Below are 16,129 nucleotides of genomic sequence, written 5' to 3' on the forward strand. Positions count from 1 at the left end.
AGCACTTTTTCTACATCTAAATGCTTCTAACCAACATTCACACACACAATCATACACTGAATACATCAGGAGCAACTCTGATGCTTTGCAAGGATATCAAACCACCAACCTTCTGATTAGTAGATAAGCTGCTCTGCCTCCTGAGCCACAGCCAATGAACAATGAACTAACATCCTAATTTAAACTTAGAGGGAACAATGGGACAGAAAAATGTTGCATCACAACGTGGGGGATATAAGAGTGAATCATCTTGTATGTAGAGATGACCACACCTCTTTACACTGAGCTGTATGGTTGTGAGGGCTCCTAGCTGCAGGAGCAGTTCTCCCGCCTCACTCCGAGGCTTTTCTTCATTAGGACTGTGTCACTGAGAACTGTTCACGCCGTGGAGCTTCAGGTCTCGCTCTCTTCCATGAGCCTCATTGTTTAAATGGGACCTTTTACAAAGGTAGATGGCTAAAGGTGGGTATGAATAATCCCTGTGACTCTTCTAAAGGGTCAGTTTACACAGTTTCTTCTACCCTTGGCTTTCTATGATGTCACAGAGAGAGGATGTCCCTAACATGGGGCAGCCAATCAGAAGAAAGTGAAATTAAAGGGGGAGGAGCTAAAACAGCTTATTTCAGAACTGTAGCACTGCACCTGGGCCCAGATCAGATAAAGAAGGATTATTTTGAGTTTAAGTTATATTCATATTACTTCAAATACAAACATTTAACTTCTAAACATGAAGCTAAGCTAAATAAATGCTGGGCCTGTTTCTCCACTTAGCGCAGAAAGATCAAATTCAATGTTCTCACAAACTCCATGTCAGAATATTTCTGTACTGTTTCATAGTTCTGCTGAGTTCATATAATATGTGATCAGCTGGGAATCAATTATAGAAATCCTTTAAGAAAACAGCCAGTGATCCAAGGAAACGTCAGGGCCTACGAGCCTCTCAGCCACTGCAGCTGCTTCATTTTAGACATCTTTTATTTTGAAATACCAAAACAAAGAAGGCTTTAATGATGGACACTTCTCCAACACGCCAACCTGCTGCAGCTGGAAACACAAATATAAGGATTAAGTAGTTTATTGGTGATAAAATCCAATTATCTCTTGCATGTAGATATTTCCACCTCTCAGCGAGTTCTTTCACTTTGACAAAATATGCCAATATTTTGAGAGATGTGGACAAAAACAAAGTCCTACAGCAGGGATGCAGAAGCTTCCTTATTGCTGTGATTTGGCAATATGAGCTTGCACGCACACACACATGCACACGCGTGCACACGCACACACGCATCACTTACTTTTAAGGAGGCTGAAGTGTATTTGGTAAACACTGCTGGTGAAACAGAGTGAGCTGTCAGAGTCAGTCAAGTATAACAGAGTGTGTGTGTGTGTGCATGTGTGTGTGTGTGTTTAAGCACTCTGAGTGTCTGATGAAACAAACAGACACCCCCCCACACACACACACACGTAGACACTGGATAATGTTGGGCAGGGGGAGCTGACAGTTGCCCTCGATCTTTACCTCGTTAGCAGATAAGAGGCTGTGGTTACAGATAGAGTAACAGCTTGTAGTTTGATGCACTACATGTGCTGATGGCATGACTTTAATCACACACACACACACACACACACCCCACAGTTTTAATTAACCACAGTCAGCCCTCTCTGCCCTGCTCTCTGTTTTGTCTCAGGTGGGTGACAGCTTCATTAACCTCAGGAAACGGCTCCACCAACGTGTCATCTCTCCACCTCCACCTTCCTTCCTTGCCTCCTTTCAAGGTCCTCTGTTCTCTGCCTCCCTTCTTTTACTGACACCTTACCCTCCAAAATCCTCTCTTCTCACTCATTTATCATGACATTTGACTCCTTTGTGTTTCTTCTATCTTCATTTTTTGCTGCTCCTTTCCTTCCTTTTCTCCTAAATCTACTGACTACAATCACAGCAGGGTCAAAGGTCAAAGTTTATAGAATAACACCACACAGTCCGGGGAACGCCTCCTGTGTGATTGCCCTGAACACACACACACACACACACACACACACACACAGGCCACATTCCTGACCTCATATTTGAGTAACAGTTCAGGGTTTTGTGGCTGTTTTGTCATCGTGGCCGAAGTGAATCAGCTCCGACAGATTCCCCGCAGCAACAAATATTTCTATCGACAAATCTGAATGTGGGCTGCAGATGTGTAAGCAGCTGTCATAATGCTAAATGGATATTTGTACATACACAAATATGCCAGCTGCTGTCACAGTGACCAGCTATCACAATAATGACTGCGTATGTGCATAGAGATAACACCCTGTTACAGGGATCAGTAGGTGCTTTTACGTGTGTGTGTGTGTGTGTGTGTGTGTGTGTGTGTGTGTGTGTGTGTGTGTGTGTGTGTGTGTGTGTGTGTGTGTGTGTGTGTGTGTGTGTGTGTGTGTGTGTGTGTGTGTGTGTTTAAAAGTTTCCCATCCCACAGTCCCACATGAGGTCAGTGTGTTTAAGTTGGATTTTTTCCACATGAGCGTCAAAACTCCCCGTCAAAAAGCTAACAGCAGGAAGATGTTAAATCTGCTCTACACCAACACAGGCGTCCATCCCTGAAACAATAAACCCAAACACACACTCACACACACTTATACATACACAATGTAGTCAAAATACGGCAGGCTGGAGTTTCTCTGCAGTCTGAACGTGAAGCGCTGTTCAGCGTTGGCTTCACTCGCCTTGAGCGTCGAATGGTTGAAGAGTTGTGACACACAGGAAAAACTGTTTGAAAGGTATTTATTTTAGATTATTCCCAAATGATCTGCACAGCTCTGCACTGCTCCAGCACACATCACGTCCTTTCATTTTTACATCATGGCAGCATTCGACCGTTTCAGCCTTCGTTGTTCCGCATCACTGCTCGATGTTTGACAGACAAACGTAAGACGTCAGCTTCGCTGGTACAAACTTATTTTTAATGCATCAGCTGTGACTGTTCTTACACTCTAAAGCAAGCCTTTGTTTTATTTCAACTTAAGAGGATCTGTCAATTACTCTGCGTCCATATTATAGCAAAAGAAGCTGGTAAAAGCCTTTATACTTTATATATACACGTTACACTTTTACACTTTCCACTTATTCAGATGTTTTGTTTGGTCTTCTTAAACCAGACTGTTTGTCACATAAAAATAGGACAGCAGCCTCCTTAAAACCAGGAGAAGAAAAAAGAAAGAAAAACTGGTGGTTGCCCAGGATTTGTTGTTGCAGACAAATTGCAAGTGGTTGCAGTGAACAACTGGTCACCAAGAGGTTGAGAGTGTTTAACCATCAACCTCTTGGCAACCAGCTTCAATCACAACTGCACAGGCCAACCTGGTGGGAGGCAACCTGTCTCCAATCACTCTCAGACAGGTTGGCAAAGGTTTTCAAAGAATTCCTGTCTAATTTTAAAATGAGGGCCACTTGAGTCAACTGGATGCCACCGGGTTGTATTCTGATTGTACTCCGTTTGGGAAAGCAAGGCTGCTGAGCACATATGTCATTTTGCAGTTAAATTGCCATCCTGCAGCAACGACGTCACTATTTGTGAAGGAGTTTCTAAAAATTTGTGTTTCTGATCTGAGGTTCTGGCTGGACTCTGAATATAAGTAGTTATTGTAAATTCCTGTGTATGGAGACAACAGAGTTGCAATTTGTGCTGATTTAATACAGTTAATGTAATTGCCCTCTTGACCCCATTCATTACAAGCCAACTGCAGCCTGACTCCCTTCATCACCGTCCTGAAAGCTGATCTGGAGTCAGCGACTGAGTACGAGCGGTCACAGACCTGCTCCGTACTGAAAGCTGTGCCGAGGTCTCCAGCACTGTTCTCCCCGTTGTGACTGTAGCATTATGTTTTCAGCACTGATCCCAAAGATAAACAGTCAAAACAAAATACCAAACAAAGTCCAAAAAAGTCCCAGGTGGCAGTAAAATCCCATTCTTTGGATGATTGTACCTCCACCTGCAGCATGCAGCGATCGCTGTTCAGAGCAGCTGAACTTTGAGGGTCAAACGTACTCGGGGTCGCAGTGCGATCTCCCTTTAGTCTGACGTGGAGTTTGGTTCAGGATAACAGTCAAACAGACCCTTTCACAGTGTTTGACACTCCTCCATTGTCCAGGTTACCAGCTTACCAATTCCTGGATAATCTGATATACGAACGGCTGCCAGCTTATATTTAATTGTCCCACATAAACATTTTGTAAATAAGGAAACAGCTGAGTTGTATGGAAGAGTCAGAAGCCCACGATCGTCCGTAAACAGAATTGAGATTGAGGTGGAAATCAGGAGCGCGGCCTTCACACTCCTTCACCACAGAGATCAGGAGGAGCTAAAACACTAATGTGCATGTATTTTAAGAACAGTCCAAAGCTGTGTTTTACATTTAGACAGGCTAATATAGACTAATCTCAGTATATATCTCACACTCATGAACAAAATGTCTGCAGTATAAACAGCCTGTGAGCTGGGAGTCAGAGATATTTACACCACAGTGTTCTTAACGGCTGAGCACTCATAACTCAACATGCTCAGCATTAACCCTCAAAGTATGGAGCCGGCACCTGTGAGAGAAATGTCCTCCTCCTTATTCCAGCACGCTGTTTTCCCTCTCAGGGGTTTAACTAATGCAGGCTGGTTTAATTTTACACAGATGAAGGTGAAGGATCAGTCAGTGTGTAGATTTAGAGCTGTACTTCAGAGGGAAACCATAAAAATATTGTGAAATGCACAAACATAAAATCTCCACACACATGAATCCTCACGTGTTGTGTAAATGCATCTGCATGTGTGTAACCGTGTGATCACGTCCATGTTTCTATGTGTGATGTTGACAGGCAGAGAAGAGTCCAAGTGCCCTCCTGCACACAAAACCTGCCTGCATGTGTGTGTGTGTGTGTATGTGTGAACGTCCATGTGTGTGAGACCAGTGTTTGGCTGTGTGTGTTTGCCAGAGGCCAGAAGATGATACAGACCAGATTAGAAACCAGAGGGGAAACAATAGAATCCAGGTTAGAGGTAAAGACTTTCAAACAGACAACATCCCTGCAACATTTGTCTGTTTACTTTTAAGCCAATCATGCATGCACACATCCTGTACACACACACACACACACACACACACACACACACACACACACACACACACACACACACACACACAGATCCCTGCAGGATGAGGGCTGGTCTCTGTGGATTCCTGCTCAGGTCAGACCCTGGGTCAGCTGTGACGCATACACTTTACCCCTGTGTGTGTGTGTGTGTGTGTGTGTGTGTGGGGGGGGGGGGGGGGGGGGGGGGGGGGGGGACTGTATCTCAGTAGTTGAAAGTATAACAGAATTATTTATAATACAGTCTAAAAGTAGCTTTTTACAGTCTTCCATTCAGAAACAGATTAAAAACATCAGTGGAGACACTATGACAGATTCTTATTGTCTTTAAATTAGACCCTTTCATGGTGTAAGCAGCCGTGTTCCCCTGTGCCTACGTGGGTTCTCTCTGGATTTTCCAGCTTCTTCCCTCGGTCCAAAGGCGTGCTCGTTAGGCTAACTGGTGATTCAAATTGGTCCTAGTTGTGAATGTGTGAACATTCGTCTGTCTCAGTCTGCTGATAGACTGCTGCTCGCCTCACGATAGTGCTGCAGCCCACCTGCTAACATGAATTCTATGATCAATCAAAAAGATGGATGGATGGATGGATGGATGGATGGATGGATGGATGGATGGATGGACGGATGGATGGATGGACGGATGGATGGATGGATGGATGGATGGATGGACGGATGGATGGATGGATGGATGCAGTGAGCAGCATGTAGCTCATCATCATCATCATCATTTGAGCTCAAAAGTACGTAAACTTAAATAAATCTATGGCAGAATCTCAATTTGGGGGAAAATCAGGAAACCATTTTTTTTCGTAGTGATGAAGTTTTATGTCCTGTGTACAAATAACTGCCCAGAGTTGATTTAAGGACGGGTGTCAAGTGTGAGACTTGCTTTTATGAGGACTTGGATGGTGTGAAAGAAATATAGTGGACCAAATGTTTCCTGTCAAATGTAACAAAGCAGAGTGAAAGGTGGCGAGAAACGGAGATACTAAAGTCTCAATATCAGAGTCTATTGATACACTGGATCACCATGATGTCACCCACTGAAACTAGAAACTTAGACAGGAAAAGGTTTGCTGAGGTTATTGATCAAATGAAGACTTCTTTTCTTTTCACAACCCCCTTGTGGCCATCAGAAAGAATGCAGGTTCAAGGCTGTGCTGCTTTGGCTTCACTTCTCACACAGATAAGTTTGGTCCTTAATGAAGAACTTCAGTTTTTCTCCTTCTCTGTCACTGCTGTATGGAGGTGTGTGGGAAAATGAAATAAAAAGAAAATAAAGCTGAAGAGGCTCCAACAATAAATACTAAGAATGATGTGATCAACAATAGTGACACAAAACAGCAGCTATCAAACTGGACAGGGTTGGAGATCAGTGAGAATCTGTGTGTGTGTGTGTGTGTGTGTGTGTGTGTGTGTGTGTGTGTGTGTGTGTGTGTGTGTGTACCCCTGAAGCTCCTGTCTGAGTGTCTGCCTTATAAAATGTTAACAGTGCCTCTGCTGTTGATCCTGCAGCTACAAACACAGCAAGAGACCCTCAGTGTGCTTCATTAGAGGGAGTTCACTGCCTCCCTTTACTGCCATGAAAACCACTGAGCTGCTACTGTTTCTAATGCCACACACAAACACATGTAATCCCATTACACGTCAGCAGTGCCCCATCGTGAGACATCCTCCAAAATCAGACCGTTTAAGTAAAAACACTCAAACGGAGTAAAAACAGGAAGTTTGTTTGCAGATGAACGTGCTGCATGTGTGAAGCATGTATAACCTGTCTGGAATGCTCCATCTGACGGATTAACCCTATAATGCATCAAACAGCTCCTTTGGTATTAACAGTGGAGTTCAGTGAAGTCTGCAGCTTCCTCATTTCATTAGACACCTGTAACCACAATCATTTTACACCCTCCTAGTGTCCCTAGTGTCATTTTACACCCTCCTAGAGTACAGACAGTGGACTCAGGACTTTGTGGACTGGTGCCAGCGGAACCACCTCCTGATCAACGCCGCTAAAACCAAGGAGCTGGTGGTGGATTTCCGCAGGCGCAGACCCACCACACGGACACCGGTGAACATCCAGGGAGTGGACATTGAGATAGTGGACTCTTATAAGTACCTGGGTGTTCACCTAAACAATAAACTGGACTGGACTCATAACACTGATGCGCTCTACAGGAAGGGTCAGAGCAGACTCTACCTGCTGAGAAGGCTGAGGTCTTTTGGAGTGCAGGGGACACTCCTGAAGACCTTCTATGACTCTGTGGTGGCATCAGCCATCTTCTATGCAGCAGTATGTTGGAGCAGCAGCTTATCTACAGCTGAGAGGAAGAGGATAGACAAGCTCATCAGGAAAGCCAGCTCTGTCCTAGGATGTCCTCTCGACTCAGTGCAGGTGGTGGGAGACAGAAGGACTCTGACCAAAATAACATCACTGATGGACAAGGTCTCCCACCCCATGCATGAAACTGTTGCTGAGCTGGAGAGCTCCTTCAGTGACAGACTGCTGCATCCTAAATGCACAAAGGAGCGTTACCGTAGATCCTTCCTCCCAGCAGCTGTAAGACTTTATAACCATCACTGCTCCCAACAAAAACCACAATAGCCTACACAATGTAGGATAATATATAATATACTGTAAATAGTCCGGCCTGTTAAGGTTCAACACACAGGCACATCATGTACATTGTATATAGTGTTATTATTAGTAGTATTAAGGTTAATATTGTTTGTTGATTTTATATATATTCCTTTCTTAATAGTGTGAATTATTATATCTTTATTTATATTTATAATAACTGCGGCTGCTGTTACACCCAAATTTCCCCTCTGTGGGACAATAAAGGCTGTTTCTTCTTCTTCTTCTTCTTCTTCTTCTTCCCAATCCAAAGTGTCCTTCATGTTCAACACGACTGCTTCTATAATGTCATGGACTAATATAATGATAATAGATAGAGAATCATAGGTGAGCCAGGAGCAGGACAAATCTCACCTTTGCCTGAGTCAGAGGACCAATACTAAGGTACACACCAGCCTATCCCAGCTGTCATAGGGCTGGTGACCCTGTACAGGTCACCAGCCTGTTAGCAGGACCAACACAGAGAGACAGACAACCATTCACACCTGTGGGCAGTTTAGAGTGACCAGTTAACCTAAACCGCAATAATGCAAACTTTCAGTTTTAAAAGATTCATGGATGGAAGCATCCATAGATCCTAAAACTGCATGTTTGTCTCTGCTGACTCACTGCTGGGGCCTCAAGTGGACATTAGAGGAACTGCAGCTTCAACATTTTAGTGCTGGCCTCATTTTTCAGTCCCAGAGGTTTAGAGAAATAATCACACTGAATGGCATAAATGTAAATTATTACCTTACTGATGACATAATTAATTAGCACATCATCGTTAACAGCAAATAAGTATTTAGTAAAGTTTAATTAGTTATTAACCATTTATTAACAAAAGTTGTACTCCATATAAGATCTATAGCTTCCTCTCAGATATTATGCTCTTGTGTTTAATCTGTAATTCATCCAAATAACATTAAGCTTCATTTTCCCTCTTTGTATCGCTGACATTCAGTCGGAGTATTCAGATGTCTCTGACTTCCAGAGTCCTGTCAGGTCCTCAGCCATTATTCCGAAACCCTCCCCTCTCACTTTAGCACAATGACTCGATTGTTAAAAACAACACAGCCACTGCTTCACTAATCCCAGTCTTCCATGTCTTCACTCAGTCATTCAGCAGACAAACGTCTCGCTAACCACCGCACAATGAAACCAGCCGCCCTGAACTAATTATTGCTGGATAGGAAACAGTTATTGGCTTTACTGGTGTGACTGGTTGCCAAGGAGGAAGCGAGCATTCAGGGGGAGAAAAGTGTGTTAGTATGACTGGAGCTGGATCCATGACTTCACTGAGGACTTCACTGTGTGTGAAGTGCTTTGCTCTTTGCTCAGTGTGCAAAAAGGGCATCTCTCTCTTCAACCCTTTAATATGAATCTCAGTCAAAATGATTGAACATATTCCACTGAGTAACATGTATACAGGGCAGGGCTTTGCCATTCTTTATATGGCAGATTTGAAATGAAGCACTGAGTGTGAGGAGAGTGTTGGTGAAGCACAGACAGCACGAGTCCTCTGATGACTGTTGAGTTACAGTTTGTTTCAGCCCTAAAAAAACTACCGTATGTTTACAGTTTTTGGTTGTGAAAATGAACCGTTACGTCAAAGGGATGACAAAGCTGTGCTAAAGAAAGCTCTCATGTTGAGACAGCTAAACATGTCAAAACAAAGCACAAACTGCACATTAATCACCACTTTTACACAGAGCCTGACCTTCTGCACACTGGTATTAACATCATGCTGAATATTTCTGCATCCTGCAGCTCTCCCAGCAAGAGCACGCAGCACATGCACCAAAGGCTGGGTTATTACTGCCTGAAGGGCTCAACAGGACAAAGAAAGAAAATTAAATGTGTGTAAAACGCTGAATACAAACAAATACAAACTCTACAAAGAAATATAAAATAGTAATAGACAACAATATAATAAAAAACATACTAAATGTGTAAACTAAACGGGGCAGCAAATGACACTGAAGTGGTTTTGCGTAACCGAGCGTAGCAGGGCTGAAATAAGAGTACAGACTTCCCACCCACCTGCTGTTTGAACTGCCTGTTAGTGAGCCAATCAGAAAAAGGGGGAGGAGCTATAACAGCTTGTTTCAGACAATGAAGGATGGATAATTTTGAACTGTGAATCATACTAAGCTGCTGTAGTAGATAATCGGCCTCCTGGAAGCACCAGCTCTCTAACACATAATTACAGGTCTCTTAATGCATATGAACCTCAGTCAGTTTCAAATGGCTAAGCAAGAACCAGGAATAGGAAATGCTAACAGCATAATAAACCCCTGAGAATACTGGCATTGTCTGTGATTGCCATTATTAGGTCATCATTATTAAGTCAGCCGAGACTTCCAGTACATGGTCTTAATTTGAAAATCTTAGGGGACATCTTTCTCAAGTTATCACGTTCAGATTTTCAGAAAACTTGACCTCTGACCTTGACCACATCGAAAGCAGCCAGCTGAGGCTTGGGCATCTGACTAGGATGCCTCCTGGGTTCCTCTTGGGTGAGGTCTTCCAGGCATGTCCTACTGAGAGGAGGCCCTGGGGCAGACCCAGGACACACTCTTGGCTAGCTTGGGAATGCCTCGGTGTTCCCCTGGAGGAGCTGGAGGTCTGAGCTTCTCTGCTTAGGCTGCTGTCCCCACAACCCAGGCCCAGATAAGCAGAAGAAAATGGATGGATGGATGAACGGACGGACGGACGGACGGACGGACGGACGGACGGATGGACGGACGGATGGACTCATCAAATATTTTACTGCAGACAAAAGCATCTGCTGTCAGCATTAATCAGGAAGTCCCAGCACGATGGCCGTTAAAACTCCACGTGAGAGGACATTTTCACGGTGACGCCGGATCACTTTCTGGATTACAGACGTTACTTCACTGACAGGGTTATAAAGTTCTCTCCAGCTCCGACTGCAATAAGACCCCAGAGAATCTGACTTTACTGCTGAAAACCTTTAACGGATACAAACAGACTTTCCTGTCACAAAAGCCAGGAAATAATCTAACAGTGACTTTCATCAGTAACTCAATCAAGTCTCAACTGAAGTCTCTGCTGCAGTGTTACAAGTTGGGATGTTAACTGATAGGCAGTGACCCAATAATGATATGAAAGAGTCATTTTCTCATGTGAAAATAATAAAAAGGAAACGACAGATGACAGATGGAAAAGTTCCAACTGTGGGCTGAACTCAATTATGAAGTTATTGTTTCTGAGCTTTACTCCTGCTACACAAAGAAAGCCTGAAATAATCCACAATTCAATGACCAACAGTGATCCTAAAAGGCTCTTTATTCTCCGTCTGCATGTGTTTACTGAAAAGCTCAGCAGAGAGCGCAGACCAATGACAGTCGTGATTAATGGTGCTGTTTAAATGGGCCGAAAACAGCCAAATTAGGCATGAAGTGTTTGGATGAATGAAGTTATAGGAAAGAGGAAACACACAAACTGTGGACATAAAAATGTATGTGTGTCATACAACAGCAGAAACACGCACAGAGCTTGTGCTCAGCATCCATCGGTTTCACTCGTGCCACGATAATAACTGCCTCTTCCTCACAGACTGGGCAAAGCCGCAGCCTTACTCTGCTTCACCTGTGCTCCGAAAGAGGAACAAAGGTTCACCTAAAATATGATTTCCAAAGCTAGTTTCACAAGGGCCTAAATCCAAAACAGGCCACAGTGGACATCACTTCTCCTCCTCTCACCTGTGCTATCAGGTGATACGACTGGCTCAGCGAATCTGAGCATAACCAGATATTTCATGTCACAGTTTAAAAAGTGAAAAATTGTGAGACAGGACATCAGGATGAGTGTGTGCCTTCCAAGACTTCTTCAGGTCATTGTTAATTGTATTTTGTTGGAATAATCTGATAATCTGATCAAGCTTTTTTTTTAAGCTAAAATAGAAATAAAAACTACATCTAATTGTTCAATAAAAAAATCCAGAATCTTTTAATATGCAAACACTGGAAACTCATTTTTGAGTATTTGTGAACTGGAGGCTCACTGCTGTCTGATCCAGCTGTGCTGTGTGACAGCTCTGAGATCTGAGTGGAAAGAAACTTTGACTTCATTCATTGTTTGATTTGATTGTGCACAGAGACGTTCCAGCATCCAACTGAGCGCACAATGAATCCCTCTTCACTTTTCATACAACAGGCAATCTAACAAGCGCTCCTTCACTGGGAACACATCCTCGCTCAGAGCACTTACATCGTTCTGAGGTGCTTCCTACCTGAGTGGGAGAGCTGCAGCCGCGGCCCCGTTTGGCTCCAGGCTTTGGCTTCTGGGGCGGCGCTCGATGCTGCAGGCTGGAGCCACAGCAGAGGAAGGAGAAACAGCATCAGCAGGTGAAGAGACTCCCCTCCTCGGGTCCTGACTGCACCTGCAGCCTGCAGGGTTGCAGCAAAAATCAGCATCATCTCTGAAGAAGGACCGAAGAAGGACCGGTTACATCACACGCAGCACGGCAGCTGACAGGAGGAGAAATGGGAAAGAGGACACATAACATGTTAAACGTGCTTTCCCAGATAAAGAGTTCAGTCTTTTCAGTTCGTCCAGATGGCGACTTCACCTAGATTCAAAGACTCTTATTCATTGTTCCCAAGTAAAAAGCCAGAGAGTTCAGCAATGCTCTGACTCTGATTCATCTGTCTGAGACACTCATGTTCCCTTCAGGTTAAATCAAACAACCAGTCATCTGAATGAAGCACATTTAACCAGAAGATAGGAACACTCTATAATAGCTAATATAACCCTGTCTGTTCTGCTTTGTTATGAGATCATTGTGTGTGGACAGTGGAGCCTGCAGAAGCAACGATGCAGCAGATTTTGAGCAGAAACGTACTACAGAAACACCGGTCCATTTCCATTTCCATTTCAAATCCAAATACATCTTCAGCAGTACAGCATGCTTTACGAAAATCAATCAACATTCATGCAGCATTTTACAGAAATCCATCCAGAACCTCCAAATATGATGATCCAAACTGCATCTAAAGCAAAGTGTCAAAAAAGCGAGCCTAGTCCACAGAAAGGAGAGATGCCCAGGAGGTGTCAGTTTTTGAGGCAAAGCTGTGCAATCAGATGGAGACAGATTTCATTAAATTAAGTCAACAGTGAAGGATAAAGATAAACTATTACTGGAATATGTTTACTTTCATATTGAGGAGCCCAGACTCCATCTGAAGGGGCTTCCTGGCATCTTAATCTAAGAAAACACTGGATGTTCTTTTGGCAAACCACACTGCTGCATATCATTTATGAAACATTCCTAAACATGAGCACATGCCCACACCCTCCAAAAACAGAGGGAGGCCATAAATAACGTGTCAGGATCTTGGCCTCCTTGGCCTGGTGAGTTTGAAAGAATGCTGAAAGACGACCTGAACAGACAGACTCAAAAACTCGGGCCTGTCATGAGGCGTGAAGTCATAATCTGCATCACGCGCGTCGAATGAGGAGGAAAGAAACTGTTTATTTACCTAATTTAGTTGAATTATTTGGTAATCAGACACCTGAACTAAACACATTAAAGACGCTCCTTTCCAAACAAGATGATGGAGCTGATATTCACACATAATTTAATTCACATTAAATACGTTTCTGGAGAAACAGCCAAACTAAACAGATCTAAAGTTGAATCAAGTCAAAGCACATTTCCAAAACAAACAACCCAATACTTCCCATATTCCCATACTTCCTCTGCATCTTTAGCAAATCACAAACACCTGGATAACTCCGCAGCACACAGGAACCGCACTGAGGCTCTGTCAATGTGGGAATGCAGCTCACACTGGACTCAGGTGTATTTATCGCTGTGTAGGAGTCGGTGGAAGGAGACACGAGCAGGTATGTAGTCTAAGCTTTATTCGTAAAACCACAACAACTAGAACTCCAAATATAACTCCTCAAAAGGAGGAGTCAAGCCCTTTTATCCCAGGCCTCTCTCTCCCGCCTTTTCCCGATCTATTCCGGTCTCTCTCTCCGCAATAAGAGCTTGGGGCATTCTGGTGTGAAATGTGCATATATGTGGCCACCACACAGGCCCCCCCTGAACACACAGAATGGCAAACAATACAATAATAAAAACAGCAACCATTTTCAAGTCAACATAGCAAAAATAAAATACCACATCAAGAGTATCTCCTAGGGGGTTTAACAAGGCGGCCGCCACGGCTGTGCTTGGCGACCACAGGTGGTGAAAACGAGGGAGGGGCATAGCCCCGACTACGGCGAGACTGCCCCCTCGCAGGGGAAAAAACAGCAGCTGGGGGCAGGTCCTCCGAGTGAGGCATAGAAACGGGAGGACGACCGCGGCGTGGAGGTTGGGCCAACTCAATAGGACCATCCGGAAACATGTGAGCAGGCTTAAGGCGATCCACCGAAACCCGCTCCTGACGACCTCCCAGCTCAACCAAAAAATCCTTAGGTCCCACCTCTAGCACACGGAATGGACCATCATAAGGAGGTCGAAGTGGAGAACGGTGCGCGTCATGGCGGATAAAAATGTACTTGGCAGACATCAGGTCCTTTGGCACATATGACTGTGGAAGGCAGTGATGCGCCGCTACTGGGGCCAAAAACCTATCATTCCCCGGGAAAACCGGCTCACTCCTTTTGGCCTTTTCGAGTTTTTGCGAATGCCCTTCGGTCTGAAGGGCGCGGCACAGACGTTTCAGCGCCTCATGGACTCCGTTTTGCGTGGTATGCCATTTTTGTTCGTCTATCTGGATGACATACTGGTTGCCAGCCCTTCTGCCGCGGAGCATTCAGTGCACCTCCGCCGGTTGTTTGAGCGTCTCAGTGAGCACGGTTTGATTGTGAATCCAGCTAAATGCCAGTTCGGTCTGCCGGCCATAGAGTTTTTGGGACACCTCGTTTCGCCCCAAGGGGCGTTTCCCCTGCCCGCTAAGGTGGAGGCGGTTTCTGCTTTTCCGCGCCCTTCCTCAGTGAAGCCCCTGCAGGAGTTTTTGGGGATGGTGAACTTTTATAACCGTTTCATCCCCCGGGCTGCTCACCTCATGCACCCTCTGTACAATGCACTTAAGGGCAAGAAAGGCAACCAAGAGATAGAGTGGACACCTGAGCGGGTGCAGGCATTTGACAGTGCCAAAGCTGCTCTTGCCAACGCTGCCCTGCTGGCCCACCCGTCTCCCGAGGCGCCTGTTGCCCTTACTACCGATGCCTCCGATTTTGCAGTCGGGGCCGTGTGCGAACAATGGGTGGGTGGTGCTTGGCAGCCCCTCGCCTTTTTTAGCAGGAAGCTTCGGGATGCGGAGAGAAAGTACAGTACGTTTGACAGGGAGCTCCTTGCCCTTTTTCTCGCGACGCGTCATTTCCGGTTCCTGCTTGAGGGCCGTGACTTTACCGCTTTTGTAGACCACAAACCTCTCACATTTGCCATGGCAAACTGTGGCAGCAGGCCAGGTTACAGACTTTGGTTTGAGGAAGGAAGCGAGAAGTACCTGCTATCTTGCTAAACTGGGATTCAGTTCAGCTTGGAACACCTTTGGACAGATTCAAGGGCAGACAGGTAAAAGCAGTACAGGTACAAGGAAGCCAGACTGAGTCCCTTTGAGCTGTTCGTGGTGTCTCTGCTCAATTTTCTGGTCACTTTGAGCCTCTCTGTGGTCATTTTCTAGCTCACTCAGTCTTTGTGGTTGTTTCCTGTTGTTTGCATTCCTCTGTGGTTATTTTATGTGTCTGTGGTCATTTGGAGTCTCTCTGTCATTGTTTTCTCTCTCTTTTCGTATTTGAACTCTATTATTTGTCGTTCTGTGGTCTTTTATGTCGCTGTGGCCATTTTCAGGTCTCTTTCTGGTTATTCTTCATTTTTGTGCTGTTCTTTTGTGTTGCTGCTTCCATCAGTTTAAACAGATGTGCCGGCCAACAGAGACTCCTGACTTATTAAGCTTATTGGAACGTGCCTGGCAACGAGTTTCATGAGAACAGCAGCACAAATGGTTGTGGTAAAAAAAAAGTCTGAATTTAATATTATTCCCTCCATTTGATCCATAGCCTGACCATAAAATGAGCACAAACCGCCCGTGTTATCAAATCATAATTTAGAGAGCTCAGCAGTTTGGAAAGACTCCCGCTGACAGAAGAAAGACAGTTGAAGATTTTTGCCTTGACTGCTCCTCCACATTTTAATTTAACCTGAGCCTGACTCGGCAGCACGACTGGGCCAAAATGTTTGAGTTGTTAACATCAGAAGAGGAGATTTTCCATACAGGATACTCTGTGATGCACTAACACGCTTTTCCAACCCAAGGAATTTCCGCTATGGCTCCTCAGTTCATCCACACTGAAAAATAAAAGGCTTTGCTTAAAGATGTCACTGAGGGAAAATGATGACTTAA

General features: G+C 44.5%; 1 protein-coding gene across 2 annotated transcripts in view; it reads right to left on the bottom strand.

Annotated features, from left to right (window-relative positions):
• Positions 1 to 16,129, bottom strand: part of LOC115777808 (semaphorin-3D) — a 116,869-nt gene that overhangs the window by 55,845 nt on the left and 44,895 nt on the right. Inside the window, exon 2 of one of the 2 annotated variants that reach the window (XM_030725803.1) lies at positions 12,001 to 12,189. In XM_030725803.1, coding sequence (XP_030581663.1) covers positions 12,001 to 12,187 — 187 coding nt within the window. In that variant the 5' untranslated portion in view covers positions 12,188 to 12,189. Of the gene's footprint in view, positions 1 to 12,000; positions 12,239 to 16,129 lie in introns of both variants that reach the window. The other variant, XM_030725802.1, reaches the window with a different exon arrangement.

The sequence above is a fragment of the Archocentrus centrarchus genome, unplaced genomic scaffold (genome assembly GCF_007364275.1).
Source record: "Archocentrus centrarchus isolate MPI-CPG fArcCen1 unplaced genomic scaffold, fArcCen1 scaffold_76_ctg1, whole genome shotgun sequence".
NCBI classification, from domain to species: Eukaryota; Metazoa; Chordata; class Actinopteri; order Cichliformes; family Cichlidae; genus Archocentrus; species Archocentrus centrarchus.